The sequence below is a fragment of the Carcharhinus amblyrhynchos genome, chromosome 29 (assembly GCF_965287045.1).
Source record: "Carcharhinus amblyrhynchos chromosome 29, sCarAmb.v2.hapA, whole genome shotgun sequence".
NCBI classification, from domain to species: domain Eukaryota; kingdom Metazoa; phylum Chordata; class Chondrichthyes; order Carcharhiniformes; family Carcharhinidae; genus Carcharhinus; species Carcharhinus amblyrhynchos.
The window spans coordinates 1942114-1954171 of record NC_137352.1 but is presented as its reverse complement, the minus strand read 5'-3'; the positions used below and the strand labels follow the sequence as shown (position 1 = coordinate 1954171).

General features: G+C 42.8%; 1 protein-coding gene across 1 annotated transcript in view; it reads right to left on the bottom strand.

The window, feature by feature from the left end:
* mcamb (melanoma cell adhesion molecule b) overlaps window positions 1-12058 on the bottom strand; it is a 244314-nt gene that overhangs the window by 11790 nt on the left and 220466 nt on the right. Inside the window, exons 13-14 of the mRNA XM_080214585.1 lie at window positions 9684-9828; window positions 2885-3002 (exon numbers count right to left, since the gene is read on the bottom strand). Coding sequence (XP_080070711.1) covers window positions 2885-3002; window positions 9684-9828 — 263 coding nt within the window. The remainder of the gene's footprint in view (window positions 1-2884; window positions 3003-9683; window positions 9829-12058) is intronic.

Below are 12058 nucleotides of genomic sequence, written 5' to 3'. Positions count from 1 at the left end.
CTGCCAGAAACTACAGTAGAGGCAGGTACAATTTTGTATTTTAAAAAGCGTTTAGATGGGTTTAGAGGGCAATTGGGACTAACTTAGGGGTTAAAAAAGGGGCGGCATGGACAAGTAGGGATGAAGCGCTTGTTTCCATCCTGTAAACCTTTGACTCCTCTATGACTTGATAAGGGAACTTAAGGTGAAGGAATCCTTAGGAGGTGGTGACCATAATATGATAGAATTTACCTTGCAATTTGAGACGGAGAAGCTGGAATCAAACATAACAGCATTACAGTTCGGTAAAGGCAACTACCGAGGTATGAGGGAGGAGCTGGCAGAGTTGATTGGAAGAGGAGCCTAACAGGAACAGCAATGGCAGGAGTTTATGGGAGTAATTCAGGAGAAACACCAGAATTTCATCCCAAGGAAGAAGAAGCATACGAAGGGGAGGGTGAGGCAACAGTGGCTGAAGGGAAGTCAGAGACAGCATAAAAGCAAAAGGAGATGTTTCCAATATGGTGAAGATTAATGGGAAGCCAGGGGATTGGATAGTCTTTAAAAACCAACAGAGGACAACTGAAAAAAAACGATCTTGTAGAGATGTATAAGATCATGACAGGCAATGGATAGGGTGAATACGCTGTAGTAAGAATTAATGGAAACCTGAGGAGCAGCTTTTTTAGAGGGTGGTACGTATGTGAAATGAGCTGCTGGAGGAAGTAGTTAAGACAGGGACATTGTCCAATGCCTTTTAAATGTTGTCAGATACATGGATAGGAAAGGTTTAGAGGAATATGGGCCAAATAAAGGCAAATGGGGTTAGCTTAGATGGGCATTTCAGTCAGCATAGCCCAGTTTGGGGGGAGAAGATGAAATTTGAGGGTACGCTAGCCAGTAATATAGAAGAAGATTGCAAGAGTTTTTTTAAATATATAAAGAGTAAATAAGAAAGACAAGAGTGGACATTGGACCGCTGAAAAATGACAGTGGAGAAGTGGTAATAGGGAACAAAGAAAATGGCAGAGGAACTGAATAGGTACTTTGTGTCAGTCTCCATAGTAGAAGACACCAGCAACATACCAAAAATTCAAGCAATTTGGGGGCAGAGGTGAGTGTGGTGGCCTTTACTAAGGAGAAGGTGCTAGGGAAACTGAAAGGTCTGAAGATGGATAATTCACCAGGACCAGATGGATTACGTTCCAGAGTTCCAAAGCAGTTGGCTGAAGAGATAGTGGAGGCATTAATGGCAATCTTTTGAGATTCGCTGGAGTCGGGGAGGGTCCCTGAGGACTGGAAAAATCGCTGATGTTTACGAAGGGAGGGAGGCAAAAGACAGGAAATTACATGCCTGTTAGTCTGACCTCAGTCATTGTAAGATTTTAGAGTTCATTATTAAGGATGAGTTCTCTTTGAAGTGCAGTGGTAAAATAGGGAAAAGTCAGCATGGTTTCGTCAAGAGGAGTTCATGCCTGACAAATCTGTCTGAATTCTTTGATTAGGTAACAAGCAGGTTAGATAGAGCGAATGGATGTTATCTACTAGGATTTCTAGAAGGCCTTTGATAAGGTGCTGCACAGGATGCTATTGAATACGATAAGAGCCCATGCTCTTAAAGGTACTAGCATGGATAGAAATTGACTGACTGGCAGGAGGCAGAGAATGGAGATAAAAGGTCCTTTTCAGGAGTGGCGGCCGGTGACTATTGGCGTTCTGCACGGGTCAATGTTGGGACCACAACTTTTCACTTCATACATCAGTGATCTTGATGAAGGAACTGAGGACATTGTGGCTAAATTTGCAGATGATACAAAGAAAGATGGAGGGACAGATAACATTGAGGAGGCTGCAGAAGGAATTGGACACGTTAGGAGAGTGGGCAAAGAAAGATCCGATGCAATACCATGTGGGAAAGTGAGGTTTATGCACTTTGGTAGGAAGAGGTATAGACTGTTTTCTAAATGGGGAGAGAATTCAGACATTGAAAGTGCAGAGAGACTTGGAAGTCCTTGTTCATAATCTTTCGAGGTTAACTTGCAGGTTGAGTTGGTAGTTAGGAAAGCAAATGCAGTATTAGCATTCGTTTTGAGAGGACGAGAATACAAAAGCAGGGATGCACTACTGAGGCTTTAGAAGACCAATATCTTATGGTCGTCCTGCATCGCTAGCCCAAAATTTTAAATTGGTCTCCCCTAATCCTGCCATCAGCTAGTGGGAACAATTCTACTTTATCTAACCCTGTTATCATAGAATCCCTACAATGCAGAAGGAGGCCATTCAGCCCATTGAGTCTGCACTGACTCTTTGAAAGCGTGTCTTACTCAGGCCCTCTTCTTCCACAGTATGCCCGTAACCCCTTACATTTACCACGACTAATCCACCTAGTCTGCACATCTTAGGTCACTAAGGGGCAATTTGGCATGGCTACCTAACCTGCACATCTTTGAACTGTGGAAGGAAACCAGAGCATTTGGAGGAAACCCATGCAGATATGGGGAATATGTGCAAACTCCACACAGACAGCCACACCCAAGGCTGTAATCAAACCGAGATCCTGGCTAATCTCTGTGCTGCCCGATCCTGTGCACTTCTATCAAATTCCATTACTCCAAATAGAACAACCGCTTGCTTCTCTAATCTAACCTTGTAGCTAAAACCCTTCATCCCTGGAACCATTCTGGTGAATTGCCTCTGGACCCTCACATCCTTCTTAAAATGTGGTAACCAAAATGGTTGCAATACTCTAGCTGTGGCCTACAACAACTTTTACTCACACAATATTTTTATCTTAATGAAATGGCCCAAGTCCAATTTGCAGCAGCATTGTTAAAATAAAGCATGACACAGTGAGTTTCACAAAAGATAACCCCCAGAAACACACACAGGTATTTAGTTGCCTGACCTGATCATTAGGTGGTTTCTTCTCTCCATTGACACCTTGTAGAAGCACGGTCTCTTCTGGAACCTTCTGGTCGTTCTTAACTTCCACAACAATGTCGTCATGGGCATCTGTCCGTGTGCTGAACAAAACCTCTCATTAGTTTACCAGGAATGGGAGACACCTGATAGCCAGGGACACTGGTCAGATCTGAAATATTCTGCAGAGTAAGAAGCACTGTGGAATATGAAACATACGCAACTGGCTTACCCAGCCAGAAGAACAAAACAAACTGGAATGGGAATAGATCATACCATCCACCAAACCTACACTGCCATTTGGTATGCTCATGGCTGATCTTGGGCTACAGTTCCATTTTTCCATCCTTTGTCAAAGAGGCTTTTCCTTTAATAAAATCATATTGACTTGTTCTAATCATACTGTGCTTTGCTAAGGACATTGTTATGACTTCCTTAGAATCATAGAATTGTACAGTGCAGAAGAGGCCCTTTAGCCCATCAGATCTGCAGTGACACATTAGAAACACCTGAACTCCCACCTAATCCCACCTGCCAGCACTTGGCCCATAGCCTTGAATGTTATGGTGTGCTAATTGCTCATCCAGAAATTTTTTAAAGGATGTGAGGCAACCCACCTCCACCACCCTCCCAGCCAGTGCATTCCAGACCATCACCACCCTCTGGGTAAAAAAGCTTTTCCTCACATCCCCCCTTTAAGCCCCTGCCCCTCACCTTAACCTTATGTTCTCTTGTGCCTGACCCTTCAACTAAGGGGACAGCTGCTCCTTATCCACTCTGTCCATGTCTCTCATAATCCTGTACACCTCAATCAGGTCATCCTCCAGTCTTCTCTGCTCCAATGAAAACAACCCAAGCCTACCAACCACTCTTCATAACTGAAATGTTCCATCCCAGGCAGCATTCTGATGGATCTCCTCTGCACCACCGCCCCCCCACTTTCCGAGTGCAATCACATTCTTCGTATGATGTGGTGACCAGAACTGCACACAATACTCTAGCTGTGACCTCACCAAAGTTCTATACAACTCCAACATGACTTCCCTGCTTTTGTAATCTATGCCTTGATTGATAAAGGCAAGTGTCCCATATCCTTTTTCACCAGCCTACTAACCTGCCCTCTGCCTTCAGATATCTGTGAACAAACACACTAAGTCCCTTTGTTCTGCAGAACTTCCTACTGTCCCATCATTCATTGAGTACTTTCTTGTCAATTACTCCTTCCAAAGTGCATCACCTCACACTTTTCAGGGTTAAATTCCATCTGTCACTTATCTGCCCGCTTGGCCATTCTATCTCTATCTTCTTATACCCAAGACACTCAGCCTCACTCACTGTTCACCACCTGGCCAATCTTTGTGTCATTTGCATACTTACTAATCCTGCCCCCACATAGTCATTTATGTCACTTATACAATAATATTTATGTAAATGATGAATAAAAGGGGTCCAACACTAATCCCTGTGGTATGCTACTGGAAACTGGCTTCAGTCACTGAAGCAGCCTTCTGTCATCACCCTATTTCTTCTACAACTGAGCTAATTTTGAATCCACTTATCACATTAATCTGTATCCCATATGTATTTACCTTCTTTACAAGTCTGCTGTGTGGGACCTTGTCAAAGGCTTTACCGAAATCCACATTAACTACATTGATTGGTCTACCTTCGACTGTACATCTTTGAGGCTACCTCTCAAAAAAATTCAAATTTGTTAGGCATGACCTCCCTCTGAAGAAAACGTGCTGACTATCCTTGATCAAATTTTACATCTATCTCCAAGTGGAGACAGATGCTCTCCTTCAGCAGTTTCTCCAATAGTTTCCCTACCACTAACGTGAGACTCACTGGTCCGTAGTTCCCTTGTTTATCTCTACAACTCTTCTAGCTGTTCTCTTGACATTACAGCTAGGGGCTGAATTTGTAAGGAATGTCCAGGAGGGTTCTTGGAACAGTGTATAAATATTTGTCTTTGGGCAAAGGTGTTAAATTGGGGGAAGTCTAACTACAATAACATTAGACAGGATCTGGAGAGTGTAGCCTGGGGGAGGCTGACATGTGGGAGTCTTTCAAATGTCAGTTGATTGGAATTCAGGATCGGCATGTATCTGTGGGGATGAAGGATAAGTGTGACAAGTATCAAGAACCGTGGATAACAAGGGATATTATCAGCTTTGTCGAAAATGAAAAGGAAGCATTTGTAAGGTCCAAAAAGCTCAGTACAGATGAAGTCCTTGAAGAATATAAAGAACATAGGAAGGAACCTGAGGAAGGAGTTAGGATAGCTAAAAGGGGTCATGAAAAGTCCTTGGCAAACAGGATGAAGGAACATCCTAAAGCATTTTATATGTATGCAAAGAGCAAGAGGGTAGCCACGGAAAGGATTAGTCCATCAAGGATAGTGAAGGGAATCTATGCATGGAACCAGAGGAAATGGGTGAGATACTAAATTAATATTTTACCTCAGTATTCACCAAAGAGAGAGACTTGACAGATGGGGAATGGTATGTAGATATTCTAGATCATGAAGATATCAAAAAGGAGGTGTTGGGCGTCTTAAAAAGCATTAAAGTAGATAAGTCCCAGGGCCTGATGCGATCTACCCAGAATACTGAGGGAGGCAAGGGCGGAAATTGCTGGAGCCGTGACAGAAATCTTTGTATCCTCATTGGCTACACGTGAAGATCCAGAGAACTGGAGGATAGCCAATGTTATTCCGTTATTTAAGAAGGGCAGCAGGGATAATCCAGGAAATTATCGGCCGGTGAGCCTTACGTCAGTGGTAGGGAAATTTATTGGAAAAGATTCTTAGAGACAGGATTTATTCACATTAGGAAACAAATAGACTTACTCGTGATATTTAGCATGGTTTTGTGAAGGGGAAGTTGTGCCTCACTAACTTGATTGAGTTTTTCAAAGAAGTGACAAAGATGATAGATGAGGGAAAGGCAGTGGTTGTTGTACACATGGACTTCAGTAAAGCCTTTAACAAGGTACCTCATGGCAGACTGGCATGAAAGGTAAAGTCACAAGGGATCAGAGAAGTGTTGCCAAGGTATATACAGAACTGACTTGGCCATAGAAGACAGGGTAGCAGTGAAGGAGTGTTTTTCTGAATGGGAGGCTGTGACTTGCAGTGTTCCACATGGATCAGCTCTGTTGTTTGTAGTGTATATAAATGATTTGGAGGAAAATGTAGCTGGTCTGATTAGTAAGTTGGCAGATGCCACAAAAATTGGTGGAGTTGCGGATAGTGAAGAGGATTGTCAGAGGATACAGCAAGATATAGACTGGTTGGAAACTTGGGCAGAGAAATGGCAGATAAAATTTAATCCAGAGAAGGGTGAGTTAATGCATCTTGGAAATAATAATGCATACAGGAATTATATAATCATTGGTAGGATCCTTAGGAGTATTAACAGGCAGACAGATCTGGGCATACATGTCCACTGATCACTGAAAGTGGCAATGCAGGAAATCAAGGTAGTCAAGAAGGCATACAGTTAAGGAGAGACCAAATAGAGGTATATAAGATTATTGGTGGCATGGACAGAGTAGATAATCCGATGCTCTTTCCTAGGGCAAAATAACCAAGTACCAGAGGACATAGGTTTAAGATGCGAGGAGGAAATGTTTAGAGGAGATGTGCGAGGCTAGTAGTTTATATAGGGAGTGGTGAATGGCTGGAACATGCTGCCCGGGGAGGTGGTGGGAGCAGGTACAACAGTGACATTTAAGGGGCAACTAAATGAGTAAATGAATAGGATGGGAATGGAAGGATACTAACTCTGTAAGGGCATACAGATTTTGTTCAGGCAAACATCGTGAAAGGTGCAGGCTGGAGGGCCGAAGGACTGTTCCTGTGCTGTACTGTTCATTGTTCTTTGTTTGTTTTACTGTCTGATTCTGTGCCCTTATTCTGCTAACAGTCTGTGTCCCCTCCCCCTACCAAATTAGTTTCAACTCCTCCCAACAACACTAGCTAAACATCCTGCAAGTATGTTAGTCCAGTTCTGGTTCAGATGTAGACTGTTCCACTCATACAGATCCCACCTTCCCCCAAAATGGTCCAAGTGATCCAGGAATCTAAAACCCTCCCTCCTGCACCAACTCTTAAGCCACACGTTCATCTGAGCTATTCTCTTATTTCTGTGCTCACTAGCATGTGGCACTGAGAGTAATCCAGAGTTTTCAACCCAAGAGTCATAGAGGTTTACAGCATGGAATCAGACCCTTTGGCCCAACTTGTCCATGCTGCCCTTTCTTTTTTAAAACCGCTAAGCTAATCCCAATTGTCTGTGTTTGGCCCATATTCCTCTACACCCTTCGTACCCATCTAACTATCTAAATGCTTTTTAAAAGACAAAATTGTATCTGCCTCTACTACTATCTCTGGCAGCTTGTTCCAAACACTCACCACCCTCTGTGTGAAAAAATTGCCCCTCTGGACACTTTTGCATCTCTCCCCTCTCACCTCAAACCTATACCCTCTGGTTTTAGACTCCCCTACCTTTGGGAAAAGATATTGACTAGCTGATTTGTGTGCCTCATTATTTTGTAGACCTCTATAAAGATCACCCCTCAGCCTCCTACGCTCCAGAGGAAAAAGTCCCAGTCTATCCAGCCTTTCTTTATAACTCAATCCATCCAGTCCCGGTAGCATCCTAGTAAATCTTTTCTGCATTCTTCCTTGTTTAATAATATCCTTTCTATAATAGGGTGACCAGAATTGCACACAGTATTCCAAGTGTGGCCTTATCAATGTCTTGTACAACTTCAACAAGATGTCCCAACTCCTGAATTCAGTATTCTGACCGATGAAACCAAGTATGCCGAATGCATTCTTCACAACTCTGTCCACCTGTGATTCCACTTTCAAGGAGCAATGAACATGTACCCCTAGATCTCTTTGTTCTGCAACTTTCTCCAACGCTCTACCATTAACTGAGTAAGTCCTGTCCTGATTCAATCTACCAAAATGCATCACCTCTCATTTGTCTAAATTAAACTCCATCTGCCAAATTGATCAAGATCCCATTGCAAATGAAGATAACTTTCTTCACTGTCCACTATTCCACCAATCTTAGTGTCACCTCCAAAATTACTAACCATGCCTCCTATATTCTCATCTAAATCATTATTATAAATGACAAATAACAGTGGATCTAGCACTGATCCTTGAGGCATACCGCTGGTCACAGGCTTCCAGTTTGAAAAACAACCTTCTACAACCACCCTCTGGCTTCCATCAAGAAGCTAATTTTGTATCCATTTAGATACCTCACCCTGGATTCTGTGATATTTAACCTTATGCAACAACCTGCCATGCGGTACCTTGTCAAAGGCTTTGCTAAAGTCCATGTAGACAACATCAACTGCACTGCCCTCATTTACCTTCTTGATTAACACTTCAAAAAACTCAATCAAATTTGTGAGACATGACTTTCCACTCACAAAGCCATGCTGACTGTCCCTAATCAGTCCTTGAGTCTCTAAATGCCTGTAGAAGGTCTTGTAAGAGATCTTGTTCTTTAGTCTGCTGCCTAGCCCCTTGATGCAAGACTTCATCCCTCTTTCCATCTATGTCATTAGTACTAACATGTACCACGACCTCTGACTTATCATGCTCCCCCTTCAGGATGCCCTGCAGCTGTTCAGTAACATCCCGGACCATAGCACCAGGGAAACAATCTACCATCCTGGAGTCACGTTGACGGCCATAGTAGCGCCTATCTGTACTCCTGGCTATAGAATCCCCTATTACTATTGCCTTGTCTCTCTTCCCCCTCCTCTGGCTCTTTGTGGTGCCAGAAGCTTAGCTCTGTCTGCACTCCCTGGAGGAACCAGCATTCTCATCAGCCTCGAAAATGGAATACCAATTTGTGACTGAGACCCCAGGGGATCCTGAACTATCTGCCAACATCTCTTGGATTGCCTGCTGATCACCCATTCTCTTAATAATAGATTCTAGAATTTCCCAACAACTGATGTAGGCCAAGTGACTTGAAGTTTACCATTTTCTCTTCCCCCTCTTTTCTTGGAAAGTGATGTGACACCTGTTAACTTCTCTAAGGAATTTTGGAAAATCATTGCTAATGTATCCACTATCTTTAGAACCCTGGGGTATAGGTCATCTGCTCCTAGGGACCTGTCAGATTTTAGCCCCTTAATTTTCTCCAATACTCTTTCCCTACTGTTAATTTCTTTCATCTCCTCCCTCTTTTTAGCCCTCAAGATACCAAATATTTCTGGTAATGAAACTTGTTTCTTCAGCTGTGAAAACAGAAACAAAATATTTGTTTAATTCTCATTCCCCATGAAAATTTCTCCTGTCTCTGTTTTCAGGGACCAATATTTACTCTTTTCCTTTTTATATGCTTCTAAAAACTCTTACAATTTGTTTTATATTGATGGCTTTTTTTTCTTTTTCTTTCCTTTTTTATCAACTGTTTAGTGTCCCTTTGGTTTCTAAAACACTCCTGATCCTCAGATTTGCTACTGCTTTGTGCAATAACTAAGCCCCTTCTTTTAATCTAATACTATCCCTATCTTCATGATTGAGTTACAGATGAGTCTTTCATTCAGTCTTGTGTGTGCAAAAAATGCAAAGAATTGTACAGAGAGTTTTTGCACAAATTAGTTTATAGACACAGTCCCTTTCTCTCTTTATCGTTCTCTCACATATACACACACAGAATTGCTATGTCTTTCAAAGGCACATATTCTCAAATGCATCCTCTAGTATTTGCTCAAATTTCCACAATTATAATAGCAGTAAGACTTACATGTCTTGTTTTCCTGAGCGGCCGCAGGGTATCTTGCCCTTTTTGTATAGAAAGTACAAGACAGCACCCAAGAAGGCAAGAAGAATGATGCAGACAATGATGACGATTATCAACATCCCGCCACTACTCCTAGTGTTAGACGTCCCTAGAGAAACAGGAAACTGAATGAGGCACAAGTTGGTGACACTGAATATCACCCAAATGTTGCAACTGGTATTGGGCAACTCTCTCTTTTCTCCATTTTCTGACTGTTTATCTTTGTACTTTCTTCAATCAGTCAAGTCCACTCTGATCCCTGTCTCTTTGTTGGCTGCTGCTCAGTACAAAGAGGAAAGGTTTGAGGTTTCAAACTCATTGGGCCTGATTTTACCATCTTCATTTTAAGTGCTGAATCTGGGTGCAATTGAGATCCGACTTGGAAATCTGCTTTCAAGCATATGCTCTTAGCCTGAAAAAACATCGGAACTCTGAATTGCGCATGTGCAGTTAGAAAAAAATTTGAATAAGTGTGTCTATGTCAGATTGCTCCTGGATGCAGAAAGCCCCCCCCCCCCCCCACCCCCACCCCCAAGAATGATCTGGCCTCACTCCTTCCCCCAGAGAATGATCAGACCTTGCACCCCACCCCCCACCCCAAGAGTTTATCTGACCCTCTACGGCATATCTCCCATTCCCCTCGCCCCTGGAAGGACCTGGCCTCACACCCTCCCCCCCCATGAGAATGATCTGGTCTCACTCCCACTAGCTCCCAGAGAATGATCTGTCCTCACAACCCCAGAGGTATATCTGATCCATCTCTCCCTACTCCTGACAATTAAACAACGATCTGCCCTCCCCCCTCCCAGACAACGATTAGCACCGCCTCCAACCAGACAATGATCGGCCCTTCTCCTCTCCCCCCACAACCAGACAACGAATGCCACCCTGCCCCCACCGGAGAATGATCTGACCCGTTTCCCTCCCCTCTCCATCACTGATTTGAGTCAGAGAGCCGTTGGAAGTGCTGAACTCACCTCTTCAGCAGCTGAAGCACCGAATTCAGACTTTTATTCAGCATGTCCATTTTGCCGCAATTCCGGATAGGCGAATGCAGTTGTAAAGGGGGACTTGCTGATAAAGTTGGGCGGGCAGTTTATTAATTCAATTTAGATGCATGCAAATGCATTTAAATCGCCATTGTGCCCATTTCAGGCATGAATTGGATTGTGGCCATTTCCAGGTCTCAGTAAAGTGGCCATCTGCGTGGGCGCAGGTGCGGATTACGTTAATGGCCTCACACCCGAACTTTACCACGTTTTTGCGCCCGAAAACAGCCATGACACAATGGTAAAATCATCTCCTCTCACTCGGGGGAGGAAGTGCCTTTCTCACTGCATGCTGCACTGCTCCACCAAATTGCACCCACAAGAGGGAAATCAAATCTGAAGGCACAGGAGCCTTCTGATTGGAATCCAATTGCTCAAACTGTTATGCCATTGAGTAACAAGAGGACAGTATAGCTCAGGATGTCCCCACCCTGCTGTCAACCTCAGTAATCAATAAACAACTGCAAGCTTATTTGTGCTTATTATAGCAATTACCTGCTATAAAGGATACACTATGGATTTGTAATGGCTTTGCTTGGATGATTTTATGATGCTATATTTTGCTGGTGCTAACAGCATCTTATCCAAAGTATAAGCATCGAAATAGGTTACTGTACCTGATCATATCACTTTTTGAAGAACTCTGTGCTCAAAAATGTATATAGTAACTGCGCTAAAAGAAATAGTTTCTTTTAGTGCCCTGGGATGCATTCCATCCAGACCCGGGGACTTGTCTACTTTTAGTCCCATTAGCCTACCCAGCACTACCTCTTTAGTAATAGTGATCGTTTTAAGGTCCTCACCCCCTACAGTCCCATGACCGTCAATTATCAGAATGCTATTTGTGTCCTCTACTGTGAAGACTGTCACAAAAAACTTGTTTAAAGCCTCAGCCATTTCATCGTTTCCCATTATTAAATCCCCCTTTTCATCTTCTAAGAGTCCAACATTTACTTTAGCCACTCTTTTCCATTTTATATATTTGTAAAAACTTTTACTATCAGTTTTTATATTTTGTGCTAGTTTACTTTCATAATCTATCTTTCCTTTCTTTATTGCTTTCTTAGTAGTTCTTTGTTGTTTTTTAACGCTTTCCCAATCTTCTAGTTCCCCACTAATTTTGGCCACTCTTTGCATTGGTTTTTAATTTGATACTCTTCTTTATTTCCCTAGTTATCCACACCTGGTTATCCCTTTTCTTACATTCCTTCTTTTTCACTGGAATATACTTTTGCTGAGTACTGAGAAAAATCCTCCACTGTTCCTCAACTGTCCCACCAACTAGTCTGC